Genomic DNA, 21,111 nt, shown 5'->3' with positions numbered 1-21,111 from the left:
AGATCCATCTGATCCGGACTTCCTGGTCTTTTCTGTTACTAAATAGGTCAATATCCATCTGATCCGGACTACCTGATCTGTTCTGTTACTAAGCAGGTCAAGATCCATCTGGTCCGGACTACCTGGTTTGTTCTGTTACCAAATATCCAGGTCAAGATCCATCTGATCCGCACTGCCAGGTCTGTTCTGTTACTAAGTAGTTCAAGATCCATCTGATCCGGACTACCTGGTATGTTCTGTTATCACAGATCCAAATCCAGACTCACCTGATCCGGTTACTTAAGAACAAAATATGTTTTCGATACATTTGCGTTCAAAGTGAGTAAGAAAGCATGGTATATTTCAGTTTGTACTTAGAAGTTAGTTCATTTCTCAATTTCCATGAAATAAACCAAAGGCATGCATAGTATGATGCGTTTTTACTGGAAAAAGAGGTGAACGATAGCATATCATTAAAGAAACTGAGTACGAACTACATGTATATATTTATTGCATGTAAATAGAAAATGTTGATCATAATGTGTGACCTCTTTTGAAGAGCTGTTTGAATATTTCAATTTCAAGATAAAATAATGATTTAAAACTATATCTTAATTTATTTTCTGTAAATAAACATAAGAAGCATAACAAAGTATAAAGTAATGCGTAAAACAAATTATGTTATTTAAATTTATCAAAAACATTGAAAAATCAGTAAGCGATTTAAATGATTAAATAAAAACACATCTGAAAATTGAAAAAAGTAAAACAATGAATTGCTTAAAAGGACATAGAGGAGCATTTTGTCTATTATGGCTGGATTAAAACAAGACTATATTTTGCAACAACAAAACGAACAAAACGAATCGGCATTGACAAACTTAAAATTTTGAGTATTCACAAATATTTTACAAGGGATGAACACTTCGATGGATCATATACAACAACAAGTGTAAATACTCTCGGGTATAGATGAAATTATGACAAACAAACCTTTCATAATGTTAATTAAAACGTTGGTCGTGCCATGGTAGATAACCCTTGCCATACTGAACTACAAAACAAGTGTAGTTATCGTTCAGTGCTTTTCCACACGTTTGAGTTCTTTCTTCGATTTACATGGCCTACTCAGTCAGATACCGGAAGCGGTTCTTCACATGTGCTCCTCACAGTGACCGCTGTATATACACACATTATATGATATATACCGTACAAACACATACAGGGAACATCAGGACACGCGGTCGGTGTTGATGAAGTGTAGTTGGCGATAGTAAGTAAGGTTGACAGGTTGGTGGGCGGGTTCCGCTGTCCGATTGTGCAGCCATTCCTCCAGGCACTCGAGCGCACGCGGCTGGTAGTCCAGGTAGAACTTGTTTACGAACAAGTGTCGCTTTTGCACGAGCGCCGAGAGGTCCCCGAGTCCAAACACGCACACGTCTCGCACATACTTGCCTTTGCACGGGTCCACTCCGCCCCAAGCCGCGTGCACAGCCAACCAAGGCTTATTATCTGGCTTACCTGAAACAGGGGTATTTCAAATTGATACGGCTTTTTGTTTTTGAATACACTTAAACAATCAAAACTCATTGAAAACACAGTGGTGTCCCTTACCGGTATGATTGACGATCATGTAATACTCGTGCGCTTTAACATTACGGGAGTTATTTTATAATGCTGCGCACTGTTGTGTAATAAAACAAAACAAATATAATTCACGTACACTACGGAAATTGCCTCATTTACATTTTTTACGAAAACAAATCAGGCACCACAAACTTGATTTCATGGTCATTGGGTTTTTATTGGGGCTGTCGCATAGCCATTTTATATCAAATAAATCTTTTCAGTGTTTGGGATTATAGTTCTTTCTACTTGAACCAGCATTTATTTAAATGTACAGATTGACCGGATTGAAAACGATAACGGCCCTTCGACAAAATATGATTTCGAAACATGTATATTAATTCGAGTCATTTAAAGCCTAAATCTAACTTCATTTTTCAGTCGTTGTTTATGATTCTGCGCTGTTTCCAGTTCATAAAGTTGTGTATAGTCTATGCACTGCGTCACGAACGGATAAAATATAGGCGCCACAAAGACAGAAAAGAGTTTTATATGTAAACATGTTTGCAACATGCCTAAAATATAAAGCTGAAATTCGAACGTTGCAAACATTCGAATGTGAATGTTAGTTATTTTTTCTTGGGCGAACTATTACTAATTTCTACCAACCCAAAATAACCCGTATTTAAAAAATAAAATTAAAATACATTTTAACTACATTTTGAGATAAAACTATTTTGCACTGTCGGCCATGGAAGATACTTGTAGACTTTCACACATACAATCTTTAAACGGATCAATAATTATTTTTAGAGCTATAACTGGATGTGAGTAATAACCCCACCTTCTTGTTATACGAAAAATCACCGGGTGTTATGTATGGTCATTGATTGCCCTATATCAGTGAGAAGGCATCAATTAGGTAAATAGTCTAAAGTTATCCTATTTAGAAATAAGGGCGTTAACATCTGTGAAATAAGGCATGAGATTTTCCTTTCAGTTTTGAAAAGCATAGTACATTCTTTAATTGAGTTGACAATTGCTGTATTAATTGAAACCTCAAAAACATATTATCGAGAGAAGTAAAAAAAAGAATAAGTTAAAAATAATAAAAGGGCGATAACTCTAAAAATACCATACACAAAATTTATTTTCGAAGCACTTCTCCTCTATACAGTCAGCTCAACTCAATATGTGTATGATGTTTGAAGTCAATACCGGAAATTCGCAAGGATTATGGAGAGAAGTAGATAAAAAGCACAAAATACAAAATAATGTTTCTGAAGGACAGTACTTCTCTTCAACGCATTCAATGTGTGTGTGAAGTCTGTAGTTAGTACTTAAAAAACATGGAGTTATAGAAAAAAAAGTCCAAGTACAAAAGAGGATATAGGGCAATAACTCTTAAAATACCACACACATATTTTTGCACAGCACTCAACACAGTCGATATGTGTATGATGTTTAAAGTCACTAGCTCAAAAACATATTGAGTTATGGATCTGAAAGTAGACTTGCCCCGATGACTAGAGGTCATTCCCCGATTACCAGAGGTCATTACTCTATAAGTATATCCTATATAATAAAAATGGTCTAAAATACCACGTTTATCTATTCGCTGAATATCGTGTGATCTTCCGCATTCCTCAAAGCATTTTTTTAATAATGCGCTGTGTCAATGCAACGCAACTTAATCATTATTTAATTATCTGAAATAGATTTCATTGCTGTCCATAAAACTTCATAAAGTTTGAATAGATTTACATGTTGTCACCCTCGTGCAATAACTTAATAACTGCAATGAGACATGGAAGCGGACATTGAGTTAGGGCATAAAGGTGACGAATTTAAATTTTATTTGTCTAAATATCTTTGAGCCTGAAGAGATACATATTCATATATCAGTTGTGCTTCACCAGTCATGTTCAGAGTTAAAGTACACATAGTTTCACGAGGCTTATAGAAATAAAGAACAAATCCAAGAAAATACATCGATTACAGTTCCAGAAGAAACCAAGCATGGATACAGCACTTTTTATAATGAAACATTAAGCTGACAATTTAAAACACAGATTTAGAGTTTAGGCACCATTTCAGTACTAACATTATGGAGAAGTATTACGAAAGAGAGACAATTTCATAAGTGTGCGCTTTTACTAAAGTTCACTCAACACAACAATATTTGATGCATTTTTCTTTAAAAGGATACACAAAAACTGCATAATCTAAAGATTGATGGCCGTGCAAAGTTTCTCCGATGAAATACAAGTATTTCCGGAGAGCATTTTTAAGTAAGTGCTTCCAAAATATGTACGAATTGAAAAACAAATACCAACAACAATGTCGTGACTTCATGATTTTGAATGTTCGACTTTGAATCTTCTGAAAAAAATGCATTGTCTGCTTATATAATGAAAACAAAAAGGTGCCGCCGCAAAACAATCACCTAATAAAACTCCGGTAATAAAACGAAGGCGGGACTTTACCAAGTGCTCTTGAAACTCATTTTGTAGCGGCATGCGTGTTCAAACGCTCTTAAAGTCAGTCTATAGCGAATTCATAACTTGCATTGCAGACCGCTTGTTCCTATCATTTTCATGTTTGCTAGTTCTAATAGTGTGAACTAAAAGATAGATCCAAGATCGACCTGAGTGTAAAATTGTGATTTGTAAGGGTGCTGAATTGTGGACTACATGTGGGCTCCCCCCGTGTATATATCTACTACCTACCTGAGTAGTGCGAGCCGGGAGTGCCGAGGTTCTGGTTGTACTGCAGAGTGGCCCAGTAGAATTCGTCCGGACTGTACACGTCCCGCATCCAGTCCAGCAGCTCCCGAGCCGTCTTACTCTGGAGCATCCATTCCACGAATGCCCGGCTGAACACGCCGTATGCGCTTCCCTTGACCATCGTCACGTTCGCCGGTGGATCCGCCCGCTGGTTGTTTGTCTTATATATTTTCGGTTTAATTTGGTCCTTTGCAACTCGTTTATAAACGTATCTAAATTTGAATCTATGATCTAGTCGGCTATTGCCTGTAAGGCCTTCTATATCATTAGCACCGTTGTATGTTCGTAAAATTTGCACTATTTCTCTGTTCGTTTTAATCGGGAACTGCTGACTAGGGAGGTTAATAAAATACTTCCAATCCTTGTTCCTCTGCATGAGATCCTGCATACAGTTGATATCCGCTTGGAGGCGTGTGAAGCCGGCGTATACCATGTATTCCTTCCGGGAGACTACAAACACGTTCGGGAAGCAGTCAGCTATGCCCTGGGCGGCCTGGTGAACTTCCGGAGGCGCGTCCATGTCCACGTGCAGACAGAACAAGTTCCGCGGCGTGTAGAGAGCGCGCATTAACCGTTCTGCTTGCTCCACCTCTTTGTAAAGCAGTATGCTGTAGGCCACTGGAAACTCTTTCTCTGTCGCAGAGAGAATATAGTTCCTGTAATCACGATTTTCTTTAAACTTATCACAGTCCTTCGTTAACTTGATATATGATATGTCTGATATATTGCCACCACGCACGAACCCATCTTTGTCCATAATTGTCCTGCCTCTTTTAATCTCTTTAAGGTCGCCCCTAAGGACAGCTGCACAGTTAACGTCAAAAACTCGTTGTCTAGCTGTGCGGAGTATTTTAGGGAATCTCTTATCATTTTCAATGTCTCTCTCAATTTGTCGAGTTTCTGTAGGAGATTTGTTTGCGGACAAATGACGGAGATTCTCAAACCACCTCTGGTATAACATGGATGCCGGTTGGTTGTTGGTGGACAGACGGATGGACATGCACAGCACCAGGCATACAAGCAGCACCAGCGCCAGGGTACGTCGCCGAAACCAAATCCGCTGCAGTCCCGACCCTGTATGCAATCTGCAACACAAAACAAAGCGACTTGGAAACAAATGTTGTTTTTCATTTTTCATTTTTATATATCGTTCAATCCTTTATTGTTTTTGTGTGTTAAGCGGTTGCGAAAGGCACACTCGCAATTTCGTGAACCTGCATTATAATTAATGCAAACCTAAAGCATTTATATCCGAATTTATTACACTCCAGAGACTTGACAAAATAAATAAAATAAGATAGATAGATCGATTCTTTTATTCCTCCAACAAAAATATCAGTTTTTCTTGTATGCGGTGTCTAAGGGTTAAAGATAAAAGCAATTTTCCTTTTTCTCAAAAGGCGATTACACGTAGATCTTTTTAGTCCAATGCTGAACATAAATCTATCGGTCTGAAGTTAGCGGTTTAGCGGTTTGGCGGCGTTAAGTGAGCGGCATGCAGTTAGCGGCCTAGCGGCTTGAAGTTAGCGGCCTGAAGAGAGTGGCCTAGGGGTTGGAGGTCTGAAGTAAGCGGCCTAGCAGCTTGGCGGTGTTAAATCAGCAGCCTAGCGGACTTGAGGCCTAAATGGAGCAGTGACATTTATGTTTCATTGAATACAGAGCAACTTATGCATTTTCCCGTTTAATAAACGCACGTGCCATAATAATTTACATACGTTGCGTCAATTAAAACAAATAAACAGCCGAAAATGGCGTTTTTGAACTTTAAAACTTGTTGGGTTTTTTACAATATATTTTTGCAACTAGGCTGTTAACCTCACGCCACTATGCCCCGTGATCATTGTTTTCACGCCAAGAGACTGCTATGCCACTATCTTCCCGCTGCCCGGGCGTTAGAGTGCTGACTTTACGCCGTCAGGCCACTAAGCCGCAAGGCCACCAGCTTCACTATTCACAAGCACAAGGCCGTTTACTTAACGGACGTAATCCAGAAACGCCATGCGTGGATATAATACAAATGTTTCTAACATTGCCAGGTTTTATAAAGCGTCCATGCCAGATTCAGAAAAAGCCAGAGTTTCCATGCACATGGGCTCACACAAGGTAAATTATCTCCAAGTATTAACACACATCCATTTGCTAGTTTGTGCACATTTCTTTTCCAGGTTGATTGATGATAAGATATTGCTGGTCTTATTTCTTTAAGATTTCCTTAAATGGTATGCGCAAAATGATTTTTTAAGCAGAATTTGGTCCTGTGAAATAATTAAATTCAAAGGCCCGAAAGAATATAGAATGATGAATATTTTATGAAATTTAAATTGTTCATATTGTCCGTATATATGTATACGGTCTATATTGTTACTTGTAAAATAGTCATGCACATCGTTAAGAAACAAGGAAAACAATCAAAGCATTGAAAGTGCTGAGGGACGCTACTGCTTAAAGCTGGCAGCAGGAGAGTTACAACTGGTTGTATGAATGTCAGATGTGTGTACAACACTCCTAGTCTGGTATTGTTTTGTAGAAGAAAGTTTCTTAAGTGGGAATTCAGGACCCGAGCTATGATTTAAAAAGGGCAGGGTGCAAGGGCAGACTGTGATCTTTTGATGTGCATTGGTATTTATATCCCTGTCTCAGCTGTGTGTATACACTAAAGGATAGCATGTGGGGGTCCTGTGATTTTTACAAGACACACTCAGAAGCTTTTTTTTTAAAATAACTTGGATTTACTCGGTCCAAAAACTCAATTAAAATGTACACTAAGATATAAATTCCATTAAAGTTTTGGACAGTTTTTTTTTCATCTTGTAATGGTAGCATCTGGTGTCTAGTCCCCTGAAATGTATTTCAACCATGCCTGAATGACAGAAATGCAAGGTAAAGCTCTAGGAAATAATGGTGTAAGATGAAGGCTATATCAAAGGATGGATTTCATTTAAAAGAATTGAAAAATAGTTTACCATTACAATTAACCAGTCTGTAGTGTTATATGAATCTATAATGAACTACTTTGGCGAAATGATAATGTACAGGATATTTGGCTTATCAAAATAACCCCTGTTCTAATAGCAACAACATAAAACCATCACACATACTATTAAAGCTGAGGCAAAGTAAAAGTAATGCAATTCATGGGAGATGACGCAGCTGACAATTATCAAATAACATGACAGGAAGAGTATATCCATTATCACACTCTTTTGAGCAGCATTTGTCATTATTTACAATTGGACAAGAAGACATTTACATAAAATGAGATTAGCAATGAATCATGAGTAAAGTAACAATGTGAAAACAATGAATCTAAATGATACACATGAAAACGTGATAACATTGTAGCAGAAAAACATGCAATGAGTGAAAATGATTATAATATGTCAAAAATCATTTATTTATAGGTTAAGCAGCGCATATGGTTGGGGGGGGGGGGAATCTTAATATTTTAAAGGCTGTAAACTGCAAAAAGGTTTGTTCAAAAATAATTTCATAGCCGTTGAGGAATGTTTGGAATATGTTTCCATAAGGGCATTAGGTTATTGTTATTTTAAATAATTATCAATTTGGAAGACATTTCTTAACAGTGATCAGACTTCAAACTTAGAAAGAAATGTTAATGAAAAATATAAAGACAATTGAAAGCAGAAATGTCAAAAGGCTTATTGCTGAGTTGGTAAAGGAAATTAGACACTGACTGCCTTGTATATAATGAAGTGTACTAACTATATGATATGAAAATGATCATAGACAACAGTGGTAGAAATAAATAAAAACAAATTAATCTAGATTATCTGTTAGTGGCACCGGTATAGCAACAGAAATTGAAGTATGTGAACATCAATACAGAGTGAAAAATCGCATCTTAATAAAATCATAGTTAACTTCAAGTACAATATCTATGCATAGAGCACTGATAAGACACAAGTAATAAATGCAATAAATTTGGCAATGTCTGTACATACTGGTGATCTCAAGTTGCAGCAGAATTTATAACACAGGAGTTTATCATTCTTCATTAATCACTGAAGATAGCATTATTGCCTTTCAGACCTTTCTAGTAATGTTTGAATATAAGGAAATGGTAGTTGAAGTAGTATACTGTTCAAGCTGATGGTCCAGGTACACAGATAGTTTGTGTTAATGAAGGAAGTTGGTGTAATTTCAATCTTTTCAGTTACATGTTATGTTAACAAACCAGCACCGGATGCATTTGCTGTTCATGCACAAACAAACCGCTATTACATTAAGTGGTCTTTCTTGTTCCTAGTCTGCCAAATAATGTCTGTGGATGGTAAAGAGCACTTTTGACCTGCTGAATTTGGTAAGAGATGTAATTCCATCATGGAATGCCATCTGACCTCCTGTGGTACACCACATTCCCACAGGCAAAGACTGGGGTATGGCCCGCTTTTTTCAAAGGCTTCATTGATGGAATTCATTTGCAAATACATATGTTTCATTTTAAAATGGCGACGTCTATTTTATCAATTGATCAGCTTAATGATTTTTTATATGGAAATTGAAGAATCAGGTTCATTTGTAGTGCGTCAATACTGTACTACAGATGCTGGAATTTTTTTAAAACAACTCCAATTAATAATTAAAAAATATAATTCAAAATGATAAAGTAACGGTTGAATAAATAGTGTTGCTATACAGTGATAACAGTTGAGACCAGGGCCAGTATTCAGTATTGATCTTAGCCTTATTCTTGTCATCGAAATAAGACTTTTGGATGAACAAGCCTGAATTCTTATACTATTGCATGGAATCATATGTTTGAACAAGCTGTGCTATATAAAATTCAGAATTTGAGCAAGCCCGGAAGTCATTTTACCAGTGCAGGACTTGTGGGCTGGTGCTATTTTCGACCACTGGCTTCACGTATAATACTTTTTCAGTCAAAGAAGCATAGTTGGTAACTTACTGTCAATCATATTATAGCATTTAACTAAAATTTAGTCAACTTTCAGTACAAGGTACAATGGTATGTGATCGGAGTAGTATGATTCTAGAGTGCCGTAAGATCTTAAACAAGTTGAATCCAAGTTTGTGTATATATGGTATTAATATTAGCCATAATCAGTTGTAACTGAATCTATTAACTGGCGTAGATTGAAATTGGTATGAAATGAGTGTGCAATAGAAGCCCTTTCATTTTGATCATAATTGAAATCTCTCAATAAAGCGATCTTGACCTGTAATAGCTTTTTTGAGTTCTTGGAAAAGAACTGAATTATTTGAAGTTGTTGCTTCCTTTGGTAAACAATAAACAAAACAAATGAATAAATTGTTTCTGAGCTGTGTAATGGCACACTCGATACCTGCAACACCATGAATTTTTAACATTTGCAATAAAAACAGTAAATGCACAAATCAAACCTAAATTAACTGTAATAGTTATGCAGTCTATTGAGTAACCTAGTTTAAAATAATAGACGTGTTATACGGGATTCTTCCAATCCCTAATGTCTAAACGGGAATGTGCAAAAAAACGGGGGTGTTTTAAAAATGTTATTTTGCACTAAACAAGGATTTGATGCATTAAAACAAGTTGTTCACCTTTCCAATAAAACGAAAGTAGACTGACACAGACAACAATTATGCGAAGGGGAACAACTCGATACAATCGTTATAACTCGGCCTCCTCCGACAAAGCTTCGAGATAGACCTCGTTATACAATCGTAACAACTCGGCCATGGAATATTGTGGAATTACAGTCGAAGAATATATTTTACAATATGAATCAGCCGCCTTTGGGCGCTACTTGACTTGAATACTTATGAATAGCGGACAAAAGGTCTATTTCATTTGGCCGTGCACTTCCGTTTAAAACTGGTTCCTGAACGCTTCTGTTTGAGGTATGAAGCCGAGGACCAAATGATGCATGCCTGTCGAAAAGTAGCATGATACCTATAAACGGCACTGCTTCGCAGTACCGTCCAAAATTGGAGGCAGTTTTCCCTTCATTGACACTTATATACCTTTGGACAATTCTGATTTTAATGTAACACGGGATTTATTATTATAAGTTCAAGTTTGTAAGTTTCAACCACAGGCGTCTGAATCATTGTTAGTCACTAAAATGTTGATTAAAACCATTTTGGATACATAAAATGAGATAAACAACACATCTAAGATATTTAGTGCTTTTGATATACAAAAAAAGAAACAAGGTGTGTAACTCAAACTAACCGGATTTCATGGCAGAGTCCAGTTTTATTCATTTTTGTTCAACCAACATATAAACAATCCATTTTTACATATGTGACATGAAAAGGGGAGTCAATAACCTTTAAAATGGTATGCGATATATTGGTATAACTATATTGTCTTTAGACAAACAAGCATAATTCAATGTCCTATTCTCGTCTTTTTCTTTAGTCGGAAACTGTACATCAAATTCCAATCTTCAATGTGTTCCCGTGTAAAGTAAATTAATTAAAATTTCTCAATCAATCCAAAGCCTGGGCTAAGCCTTTAATTGATACCAATGATCAATATGCACACAAAACTCAGCTGGGACCTAGTTCACCCTAAGCACACATAAAAAACCTGGCCAAACTTTGAACCTGGTAAACAGCACTATACACAGAAATATAAAAGTGATTTTATGCTTCTGTGTATAGATAATTTAAATCCATTCCGCAATATCACAAAATGACTAACATCAAAATGTTAGAAACAACTGTATCAGTCTTCAAATTAAATCCTCTTTAAAATTTCCTAGGCAGCCGGCCGTTTTCCTGACAAGCGCTCAGATGATGGCCTTGACATGTACATATAAACATCTGTGTACCGTCTTGAACGTGAGCCACATCACCTAGGATGCGTCAAGCACTCTTCTTTGGAGGTGGGTCAGCATCTTACACTTTAATCAACACATTTTCTTTTATGCTAATTTCTGAGATTTATTAGTATTTATATCTATTGTTTTAAATACCCCCTTTTTAAAAAAAAGTGTTTTCTACGCCTCTACCCGTGGGACGCCCCCCATGCAAAATTATCGCTGATAACGAAGCTGTTAATTTTCTATTTCTGGATCGTGTAGAAAACATTCTCTGATAGTTTTTTTATAGTTTATCATGCATCTATGTTCCAAATAATATTATTCAATTCATAAAATTACTTTTAAATTTAACAGTGCAATAACACGGAGTCCAATCGTAACGAGGTGAAGTGGTGGGATAACACTGGATCGTGGTGATATACACGACCAGAGGTAACACATTTCGTACACAGTGTGGATATACCACGTGGTTTGTGACCACACATTTTGGTTATAACGTGAAGACAACACTCGATTCGGAAAGGATTATCGCTGTAAGTTTGTTACTTAAATGTCAATTTTTATAAAACATATCGGAGGCTAAGCAGAAAATCGTACACTATACTCGGTTGTTGAGCAATTTATAGTTTCTTCAAAAGTCGTGGGCAAATGCTGATAATATACAAAATATTGTTTGTTATAACGAAAAGCAAATTACGTTTCTGGTATATTCACCATGTTTGCTTTTAAGCGGAAGTCTCGGAATGCATATTTTATCAGGATATATTCATACCAACAAATGAGGCATACACTATATAAAAATATTAAATGTTTGTATTTTGTTCTGACGAAAAGCAATAACTATTTTGTTATAACGAAAAGCAGTTTTTGGAGGATCAATTAACCACCTCTCACCTTCTTGCAACGAGCCCAATTAAAACCTGTTTTGCAATATTTGTTTACATAGACAGTAGGTATGATCATCGGTTATGTTTTACGGAAATTAAAAGACACACACACACACACACACACACGCACACACACACACACACACACACATATATATATATATATATTATTATTATATGACAACTACAGTAAATATCACCATCACACTGCTTAGTATGTCACTCAAATTTGTAATCAAATCCAGGTCCAAATCAACCTAGCCCGGACTACCTATTCAGTGCTGTTACCACAAATCCAGATACCAGATCAACCTAATCCGGACTACCTGTACTATACTGTTACCACAAATCCAGGTCCAGGTCAACCTAGTCTGGACTAACTGTTCTGTACTATTACCACAAATCCAGATCCAAGTCAATCTAGTCCGGACTACCAGTTCTATACTATTACCACAAATCCAGGTCCTGGTCAACCTAGTCCAGACTACCTGTTCAGTGCTGTTACCACAAATCCAGGTCCAGGTCAACCTAGTCCGGACTACCTGTTCTGTTCTGTTATCTCAGATCAAAGTCAAGACTCACCTGATCCGGACTACCCGTTCTGTTACCAAAGACCTAGGTCAAGATCCATCTGATCCGGACTACCAGGTCTGTTCTGTTACTAAGTAGGTCAAGATCCATCTGATCCGGACTTCCTGGTCTGTTATGTTACAAGGTATGTCAAGATCTATCTCATACGGTCTACCTGGTCTGTTCTGTTACTATGTAGGTCAAGATCCATGTGATCCGGATTCCCTGGTCTGTTCTGTTATCACAGATCCAAATCCATACTCACCCGATCCGGCTTCTGACGAACAAAATATGTCTTCGATTTTAGCATTTTTTTTCAACTTTTCAACATTTGCGTTCATAGTGATTAAGAAAGCATGGTATATTTCAGTTTATACACACACGTTAGTTCACTTCTCCATTTCCATGAAATAAACAAAAGGCATGCATATTCTGGTGCGTTTTAACTCGCTAAAGAGGTGAACGGAAACATACAATTAAAGAAACTGTATACGAACTATATATTTATTTCATGTAAACAGAAATTGTTTATCTTAATGTGTTACCTCTTTTGAAGAGTTGTTTGAATAATTCAATTTCAAGATAAAATAATGATTTAAAACTATATCTTAATTTATTTTCTGTAAATAAATTTAAGTAACATAACAAAGTATAAAGTTAAACAAATTATGTTATTCAGATTTATAAAGCATTTAAAAACTCATTAAGCGATTTACATGATTAATTAAAACACATCTGAAAATTGAAAAAAGTAACAACAATGAATTGCTTAAAAGGACATAAAGTGGAGCATTTTTAGTCTATTATGGCCAGAATATAAACAAGACTATATTTTGCAACAACAAAACGAAAAGGCATTGACATACTTTACATTTTGAGTTTTCACTGATATTTAACAGGAGATGAACATTTCAACAGATCATATACAACAACAAGTGTAAATGCTCTCGGGTATAGTTGAGAGTATGACAAACAAACCTTTCTTAATGTTAATTAAAACGTTAGTCGTGCAATGGGAGAAAACCTCCCCCATATTGAACTACAAAACAAGTGTAGTTATCGCTTACTGCTGATTAACACGCGTTTAAGTTCTTTCCTCAATTGACATTTCAAACTCAAAGTCTGTTACCGTAAGCGGCGCTTCACATATGCTCCTCACAGGGACCGCTGTATATATACACATTATATGATATGTACCAAACAAACACATGTAGGGAACATCAGGATACGCGGTCAGTGTTGATGAAGGGTAGTTGCAGGTAGTATGTAAGGTTGAGCGGTTGGTGGGCGGGCTCCGCTGTCCGATTGTGCAGCCACTCCTCTAGGCACTCGAGCGCACGCGGCTGGTACTCCAGGTAGAACTTGTTTACGAACAAGTGTCGCTTTTGCACGAGCGCCTCGAGATCCCCGAGCCCAAACACGCACACGCCTCGCACAAACTTGCCTTTGCACGGGTCCACTCCGCCCCAAGCCGCGTGCACAGCCAACCAAGGCTTATTATCTGGCTTACCTGAAACAGAGGTAGTTTAAATTGATACGGCTTTTTGTTTTCAAATAAACTCAAATAATCAAGATTAACTGAAAACACAGTGGTCTCCCCTACCGGTTCGATTGACGATCATGTGCTACTCGTGTGCATTATAAACATTACTGGATAGTCATTTTAAAATACTGCCCACTGTTGTGTAACAAAACAAAGCAAATATAATTCACGTACACTACGGAAATCGCTTAACGTCAATTACATTTCTTCCGAAAAAAATCAGGCAACACAAAATTGATGTCATGGTCATGGGATTTTTTAATTGGGGTTGTCGCATTGCCATTTTATATCAAATATATCTTTTCAATGTTTGGGATTATAGATTTTTCTACTTGAACCAGCATTTATTTTAATGTACAGATTCACCGGATGAAAAACGATAACGGCCCTTCGACAGAATATGATTTCAAAACATGTATATTTCGAGTCATTTAAAGCCAAGATCTAACTTCATTTTTCAGTCGTTGTTTGTGATTGTGGGCTGTTTTCAGTTCACAAAATTGTTTATAGTCTATGCACTGCGTCATGAACGGATAAAATAAAGGCGCCATAATGACATAAAAGAGTTTCATATGAATACATGTTAGCAACACGCCTAAAAATAAAGCTAAATTCGAACGTTGCGAACATTCGAATGTGAATGTTAGTTATTTGTTTCTTGGGCGAACTATCACTTATTTCTACCAACCCAGGTAGGTAAATCCAACTATTTGACCATGCTGGAAATTCTAACCTTGCCCACGGGCAAAGATAAAAATAACCCGTATGTAAAAATAATAATAATTGAAATACATTTTTAACTACATTTTGATTAACTGAGGTGGGAGAAAAAGCATCTTCCAGGCCGCTGCGGAAACCCGAAAAACACCCTACGGTCCGGTTGGGATAAACCTATCTTAAACTGTCGGCCATCGAAGATACTTATAGACTTTCACACATGCAATCTTAAAACGGAGCAATAATAAATTTTAGAGCTATTACTGGATGTGAGTAATACCCCCACCTTCTTGTTATACGAAAAATCACCAGGAGTTGCGTATGCTTATTGAATGGCGTTAGCATCTTTGAAATAAGGCATGAGACTTTCTTTTTCAGTTTTTAAAAGCATAGCACAATCTTTAATTAATTTGACAATTGCTGTATTAATTGATACCTCAAAAACAAATTTTCGAGAGAAGTCAAAAAATAATAAGTTAAAAATAATAAAAGGGCGATAACTCTTAAAATACAATACACAAAATTCCTTGTCACAGCACTTCTCCTCAATACAGTCAACTCACCTCAATATGTGTATGATCTTTGAAGTCAATACCGGAAATTCAAAAGGATTATGGAGAGAAGTAAAAAAGTATAAAAATAATCAAAGGGCATTAACTCTAAAATGCCAAACACAAAATAGAATTTCTTAAGCATAGCATATCTCCCTAACACAGTTTACATGTGTTCGAAGTAAATCCCTCAAAAACATGGAGTTATGTAGTAAAGCAGACTTTTTTAGTAAAAAATAAGTATAAAAATAATCAAAGGACAATAACTTAAAATAAAAAAAAAGTTTCTTTAGCACAGTACTTATCTTCAATACATTCAATGTGTGTGTTTGTGAAGTTTGTTGTTAGTACTTCAAAAACATGGAGTTATAGAAAAAAGTGCATAGGGGGATATAGGGCAATAACTCTAAAAATAGGACACACAAAATTATGTTATTTTGCCCAGCACTAAACACAGTAGCTCAACAAGATATTGAGTTATGGATCTGAAAGTAGACTTGCCCCGAAGACCAAGGACGGACGGGCCGACAGGCGATTCCCTATCATATATAATAAAGATTGTTTGCTGTAACGTCCTGTTTCAATAATTTCAGTTTTATAATATTGCAAGCTGTCACCCAAGTATGAAGTACATCAAACATCGATAACCTTCATATTAACTTTACATCATGTGAAAATGTTCTCAACATTGTTCGAAAACATATCATTTATATAACAATGAATGAAGCATGTCCACTTTCTGATAATATGAACATTTTCTTTCAAAATAGCTTTCAATCTAAAGCTACGAGTATTCCATTAACCCGACCCTTTAAGTGCCAGTATGTATTGCCTTAAAAGCCTTATGTCAATCAATCATGCTGAGTATCATTTATTTAAAATTCCTCAACCAATCCAAAGCCTGGGTTAAGCCTATTAATTTATCAATGAACAAACTGCACACAAAACTCAGCTCGGACCTAGTTCACCCTAAGCACACATAAAAATCTGGTCAAACCTTGAGCCTGATAACATTTTCTTTGTCAAGTAAGTTATTCATAGTGCTAGCTGTGTAAATATAATACGTCCTCGATGTAAAGGTCGACTAATCACATATATTCAGGAATGCAATTCAGAGTTATGGATCTGATAGTAGACTTGCCCCGATGACCAAGGACGGACGGGCCGACAGTTGATTCTCTATCCTAAAAAATAAATATGGTCTAAAATAGCATGTTTATCTATTCGCTGAATATCTAACGTAACGTGTGATTTTCCGCATTCCTCTGCTGAACGAATGCTTTGCATATTAAAAGCCATTGTTTTTAATAAATCGCTGTGTCAAGGCAACGCAACTAAATCATTGTTCAGTTATCTATAATAGATTTCATTGCTGTCCATAAAACTTCATAAAGTTTGAATAGAATTATATGTTGTCACCCTAGTGCATTGCATGAAGGTGACGAATTTAAATTTTATTTGTCTTAATATCTTAAAGCCTGCTAAGATACATATTCATATATCAGTTGTGCTTCACCAGCCATGTTCAGAGTTATACTACACCTAGTTTCACGAGGCTTATAAAAATATAAAACAAGTCCAAGAAAATACATCGATGACAGTTCCAGAAGAAACCAAGCATGGATACAGAACTTTTTGAAATGAAACATTAAGCTGACAATTTAAAACACAGATTCAGAGCTTTGATATCATTTCGGTACTAACATTATGGAGAAGTATTGCGAAAGAGAGACAACTTCATGAGTGTGCACATTAACGAAAGTTCACTCAACACAACAGTGTTTAATGCATTTTTTCTTTAAAAGGATACACAAACAAAAACTGCATAATCTAAAGAATGATGGCCGTGCAGTTTCTCCGATGAAATACAAGTACTTCCGGAGACCATTCATTAGTAAGTGCTTCCAAAAAATGTACAAATTGAAAAACAAATACCAACAACAATGTCGTGACTTAATGATTTTGAATGTTCGACTTTGAATCTTTGTTAAAATGCATTGTCTGCTTATATAATGAAAACATAAAGGTACCGTCGGAAAATAATCACCTAATAAAACTCCGGTAATAAAATGAAGGCGGGACTTAACCAACTGCTATTGAAACTCATTTTATAGCGGCAACCGTGCTCATATGCTCTTGAAGTCAGTCTATAGCGAATTCATAACTTGCATTGCCGACCGCTTGATCCTATCATTTTCATATTTGCCAGTTCTAATAGTGTGAACTAAAAGATAGATCCAAGATCGACCTGAGTGTAATATTGTGATTTGTAAGGGTGCTGAATTGTGGACTACATGTGTGCTCCCCCCGTGTATATATCTACTACCTACCTGAGTAGTGCGAGCCGGGAGTGCCGAGGTTCTGGTTGTACTGCAGAGTGGCCCAATAGTACTCGTCCGGACTGTACACGTCCCGCATCCAGTCCAGCAGCTCCCGAGCCGTCTTACTCTGGAGCATCCATTCCACGAACGCCCGGCTGAACACGCCGTATGCGCTTCCCTTGACCATCGTCACGTTCGCCGGTGGATCCACCCGCTGGTAGTTTGTTTTAATTATTGTCGGTTTTATCTGGTCCTTTGCAGCTCGTTTATAAACGTATCTAAATTTGAATCTATGCTCTAGTCGTCTATTTCCTGTAAGGCCTTCTATATCATTAGCACCGTTGTATGTTTGTAAAATCTGCACTATTTCTTTGTTCGTTTTAATCGGGAACTGCTGACTAGGGAGGTTAATAAAATACTTCCAATCCCTGTTCCTCTGCATGAGATCTTGCATACAGTTGATATCCGCTTGGAGGCGGGTGAAGCCGGCGTATACCATGTATTCCTTCCGGGAGACTACAAACACGTTTGGGAAGCAGTCAGCTATGCCCTGGACGGCCTGGTGAACTTCCGGGGGCGCGTCCATATCTACGTGCAGACAGAACACGTTCCGCGGCGTGTATAGCGCGCGCATTAGCCGTTCTGCTTGCTCCACCTCTTTGTAAAGCAGTATGCTGTAGGCCACTGGAAACTCTTCCTCTCCCGCAGAGAGAATATAGTTCCTGTAATCACGATCTTCTTTGAACTTATCACAGTCCTTCGTTAACTTGATATATGATATGTCTGATATATTGCCACCACGCACGAACCCATCTTTGTCCATAATTGTGCTGCCTATTTTAATCTCTTTAACGTCGCCCCTAATGACAGCTGCACAGTTAACGTCAAAAACTCGTTGTCTAGCTGTGCGGAGTATTTTAGGGAATCTCTTATCATTTTCAATGTCTCTCTCAATTTGTCGAGTTTCTGTACGAGTTTTATTCGCGGACAAATGAAAGAGATTCTCAAACCACCTCTGGTATAACATGGATGCCGGCTGGATGTTGGTGGACAGACGGATGGAAATGCATAGCACCAGGCATACAAGCAGCACCAGCGCCAGGGTACGCCGCCGAAACCAAATCCACCGCATTCCCGACCCTGTATGCAATCTGCAGTACAAAACAAAGCATGCAGTTAGCGGCTTGGCGGCTTGAAGTAAGCGGCCTGAAGAGAACGGCCTAGGGTTCGGAGGTTGGAAGTAAGCGGCCCCGCACCTTGGGTGTGAAGTCAGCAGCCTGACGGACTGGAGGCCTAAAAATTATTAAATGTTGTCTACAGTAGTGACATTTACGTTTCATTGAATACAGCGCAACTTATGCATTTTCCCGTTTAATAAACGCACGTGGCATAATAATTTACATACGTTGCGTCAATTAAAACAATAAACTGCTGAAAATGGCGTTTTTGAACTTTAAAACTTATTATTTTTTAAAAGATAATTTTGCAGCTAGGCTGTTAACCTCACGATACTATGCCCCGTGAGCATTGTTTTCACGCCAAGAAACTGCTAGGCTACTATCTTCCCGCTGCCCGGCCGTTAGAGTGCCGACTTTACGCCGTCAGACCACTAAGCCGCAAGGCCACCAGCTTCACTATTCTAGAGCACAAGGCCGCTTACTTAACGGACGTAATCCAGAAACGCCATGCGTGGATAGAATACAAATGTTTCTATCATTGCAAGGTTTTATAAAGCTGCCATGCCAGATTCAGAAAAGGCCAGAGCTTCCATGCACATGGGCTCGCACAACGTAAATTATCTCCAATTATTAACACACATCCATTATCTAGTTCGTGCACATTTTTTCCCGGTTGATAAGATATTGCTGGTCTTATTTGTTTTAGATATCCTTGAATATTTTCTGCATTTTTAAATCCATTTTCAGTTTCACTATGCGCAAAATGATTTTTAAAGCAGAATTTGGTCCTGTGAAATAATTAAATTCAAAGGCCCGAAAGAATATAGAATGATGAATATTTTATGAACTTTATATTGTTTATATTGTCCGTATATATGTATACGGTTTATATTGTTACTTGTAAAATAGTCACGCACATCGTTAAGAAACAAGGAAAACAAAAATGTAGGCAGGTTTCCCTTCATTGACATTTATATTACTTTGGACAATTCTGAGCTTACTGTAACACAGGATTTCATATTTTAAGTTCAAGTTTGTAAGTTTCAACCACAGACGTCTGAATCATTTTTAGTCACTAAAATGTTGATTAAAACCATTTTGGGTACATAAAATGAAATAAACAACATTCAACCAACATATAAACAATCCATTTTTAAAAAGGTGACATGAAAAGGGGAGTCAATTACCTTTAAAATGGTATGCGATATATTGGTATAACTATATTGTCTTTAGACAAACAGGCATAATTCAATGTCCCATTCTCGTCTTTTTCTTAAGTCGGAAACTGTAGATCAAATTCCAATCTTCAATGTGTTCCTGTGCAAATTAAATTATTTAAAATTTCTCAATCAATCCAAAGCCTGGGCTAAGCCTTTAATTGATACCAATGAACAATATGCACACAAAACTCAGCTGGGACCTAGTTCACCCTAAGCACACATAAAAACCTGGTCAAACTTTGAACCTGGTAAACAGCACTAAACACAGAAATATAAAAGTGATTTTTTGCTTCTGTGTATAGATAATTTAAATCCATTCCGCAATATCACAAAATGACTAACATCAAAATGTTAGAAACAACTGTATCAGTCTTCAAATTAAATCCTCTTTAAAATTTCCATTTTCCTGACAAGCGCTCAGATGATGGCCTTGACATGTACATATAAACATCTGTGTACCGTCTTGAACGTGAGCCACATCACCTAGGATGCGTCAAGCACTCTTCTTTGGAGGTGGGTCAGCATCTTACACTTTAATTAACACATTTTCTTTTATGCCAATTTCTGAGTTGTATTAGTATTTAAATCTATTGTTTTAAATACCCCCTTTTTTAAAAAAGAAAAAGAAAAAGTGTTTTCTACGCCTCTACCCGTGGGTCGCCCCTCATGCAAAAGTATCGCTGATAACGAAGCTGTATTTTTTTTTATTTCTGGATCGTGTGGAAAAAAATATATCTGATAGTGTTTTTTTTATAGTTTATCATGCATCTATGTTCCAAATAATATTATTTAATTCATAAAATTACTTTTAAATTTAACAGGGCAATTAACACGGAGTCGAATCGTAACGAGGTGAAGTGTTGGAGGTAAAGTTGGTAAGTGGTGGGATAACACTGGATCGTGGTGATATACACGACCAGAGGTAACACTTTTCGTAAACAGTGTGGACATACCACGTGGTTTGTGACGTCACATTTGGTTATAACGTGAAGCAAAAAAACA

The 21,111-nt window shown here is 37.0% G+C and overlaps 2 protein-coding genes across 2 annotated transcripts; both read right to left on the bottom strand.

Annotated features, from left to right (window-relative positions):
• Nucleotides 1–558: 558 nt before the first annotated feature.
• LOC128241659 (beta-1,3-galactosyl-O-glycosyl-glycoprotein beta-1,6-N-acetylglucosaminyltransferase-like) lies at nucleotides 559–5,396 on the bottom strand. Its single transcript, XM_052958684.1, has 2 exons — nucleotides 4,275–5,396; nucleotides 559–1,500 (listed from the first exon to the last, which is right to left on the bottom strand). Exons 1-2 carry the CDS (start codon nucleotides 5,329–5,331, stop codon nucleotides 1,211–1,213), a joined length of 1,347 nt encoding a protein of 448 aa, XP_052814644.1. The 5' UTR covers nucleotides 5,332–5,396; the 3' UTR covers nucleotides 559–1,210.
• Nucleotides 5,397–13,367: 7,971 nt separating this feature from the next.
• On the bottom strand, nucleotides 13,368–18,843 carry LOC128224776 (beta-1,3-galactosyl-O-glycosyl-glycoprotein beta-1,6-N-acetylglucosaminyltransferase 3-like). The gene is made up of 2 exons (XM_052934823.1): nucleotides 17,721–18,843; nucleotides 13,368–14,089 (listed from the first exon to the last, which is right to left on the bottom strand). Exons 1-2 carry the CDS (start codon nucleotides 18,841–18,843, stop codon nucleotides 13,800–13,802), a joined length of 1,413 nt encoding a protein of 470 aa, XP_052790783.1. The 3' UTR covers nucleotides 13,368–13,799.
• Nucleotides 18,844–21,111: the final 2,268 nt, after the last annotated feature.

This window comes from Mya arenaria, chromosome 2 (assembly GCF_026914265.1).
Source record: "Mya arenaria isolate MELC-2E11 chromosome 2, ASM2691426v1".
Classification (NCBI taxonomy): Eukaryota; Metazoa; Mollusca; class Bivalvia; order Myida; family Myidae; genus Mya; species Mya arenaria.
Note: the sequence above shows the minus strand (reverse complement) of the source record. Positions and strands in the feature narration are given on the sequence as shown.

Excerpts from the sequence above, each read along its gene's own strand:
- LOC128241659 (XM_052958684.1), bottom strand. The coding sequence starts at position 5,331 with ATGTCCATCCGTCTGTCCACCAACAACCAACCGGCATCCATGTTATAC. Across the intron at positions 1,501-4,274 it reads TCCCGGCTCGCACTACTCAG|GTAAGCCAGATAATAAGCCT; the intron begins GTAGGTAGTAGA and ends CCCCTGTTTCAG.
- LOC128224776 (XM_052934823.1), bottom strand. The coding sequence starts at position 18,843 with ATGCGGTGGATTTGGTTTCGGCGGCGTACCCTGGCGCTGGTGCTGCTT. Across the intron at positions 14,090-17,720 it reads TCCCGGCTCGCACTACTCAG|GTAAGCCAGATAATAAGCCT; the intron begins GTAGGTAGTAGA and ends CCTCTGTTTCAG.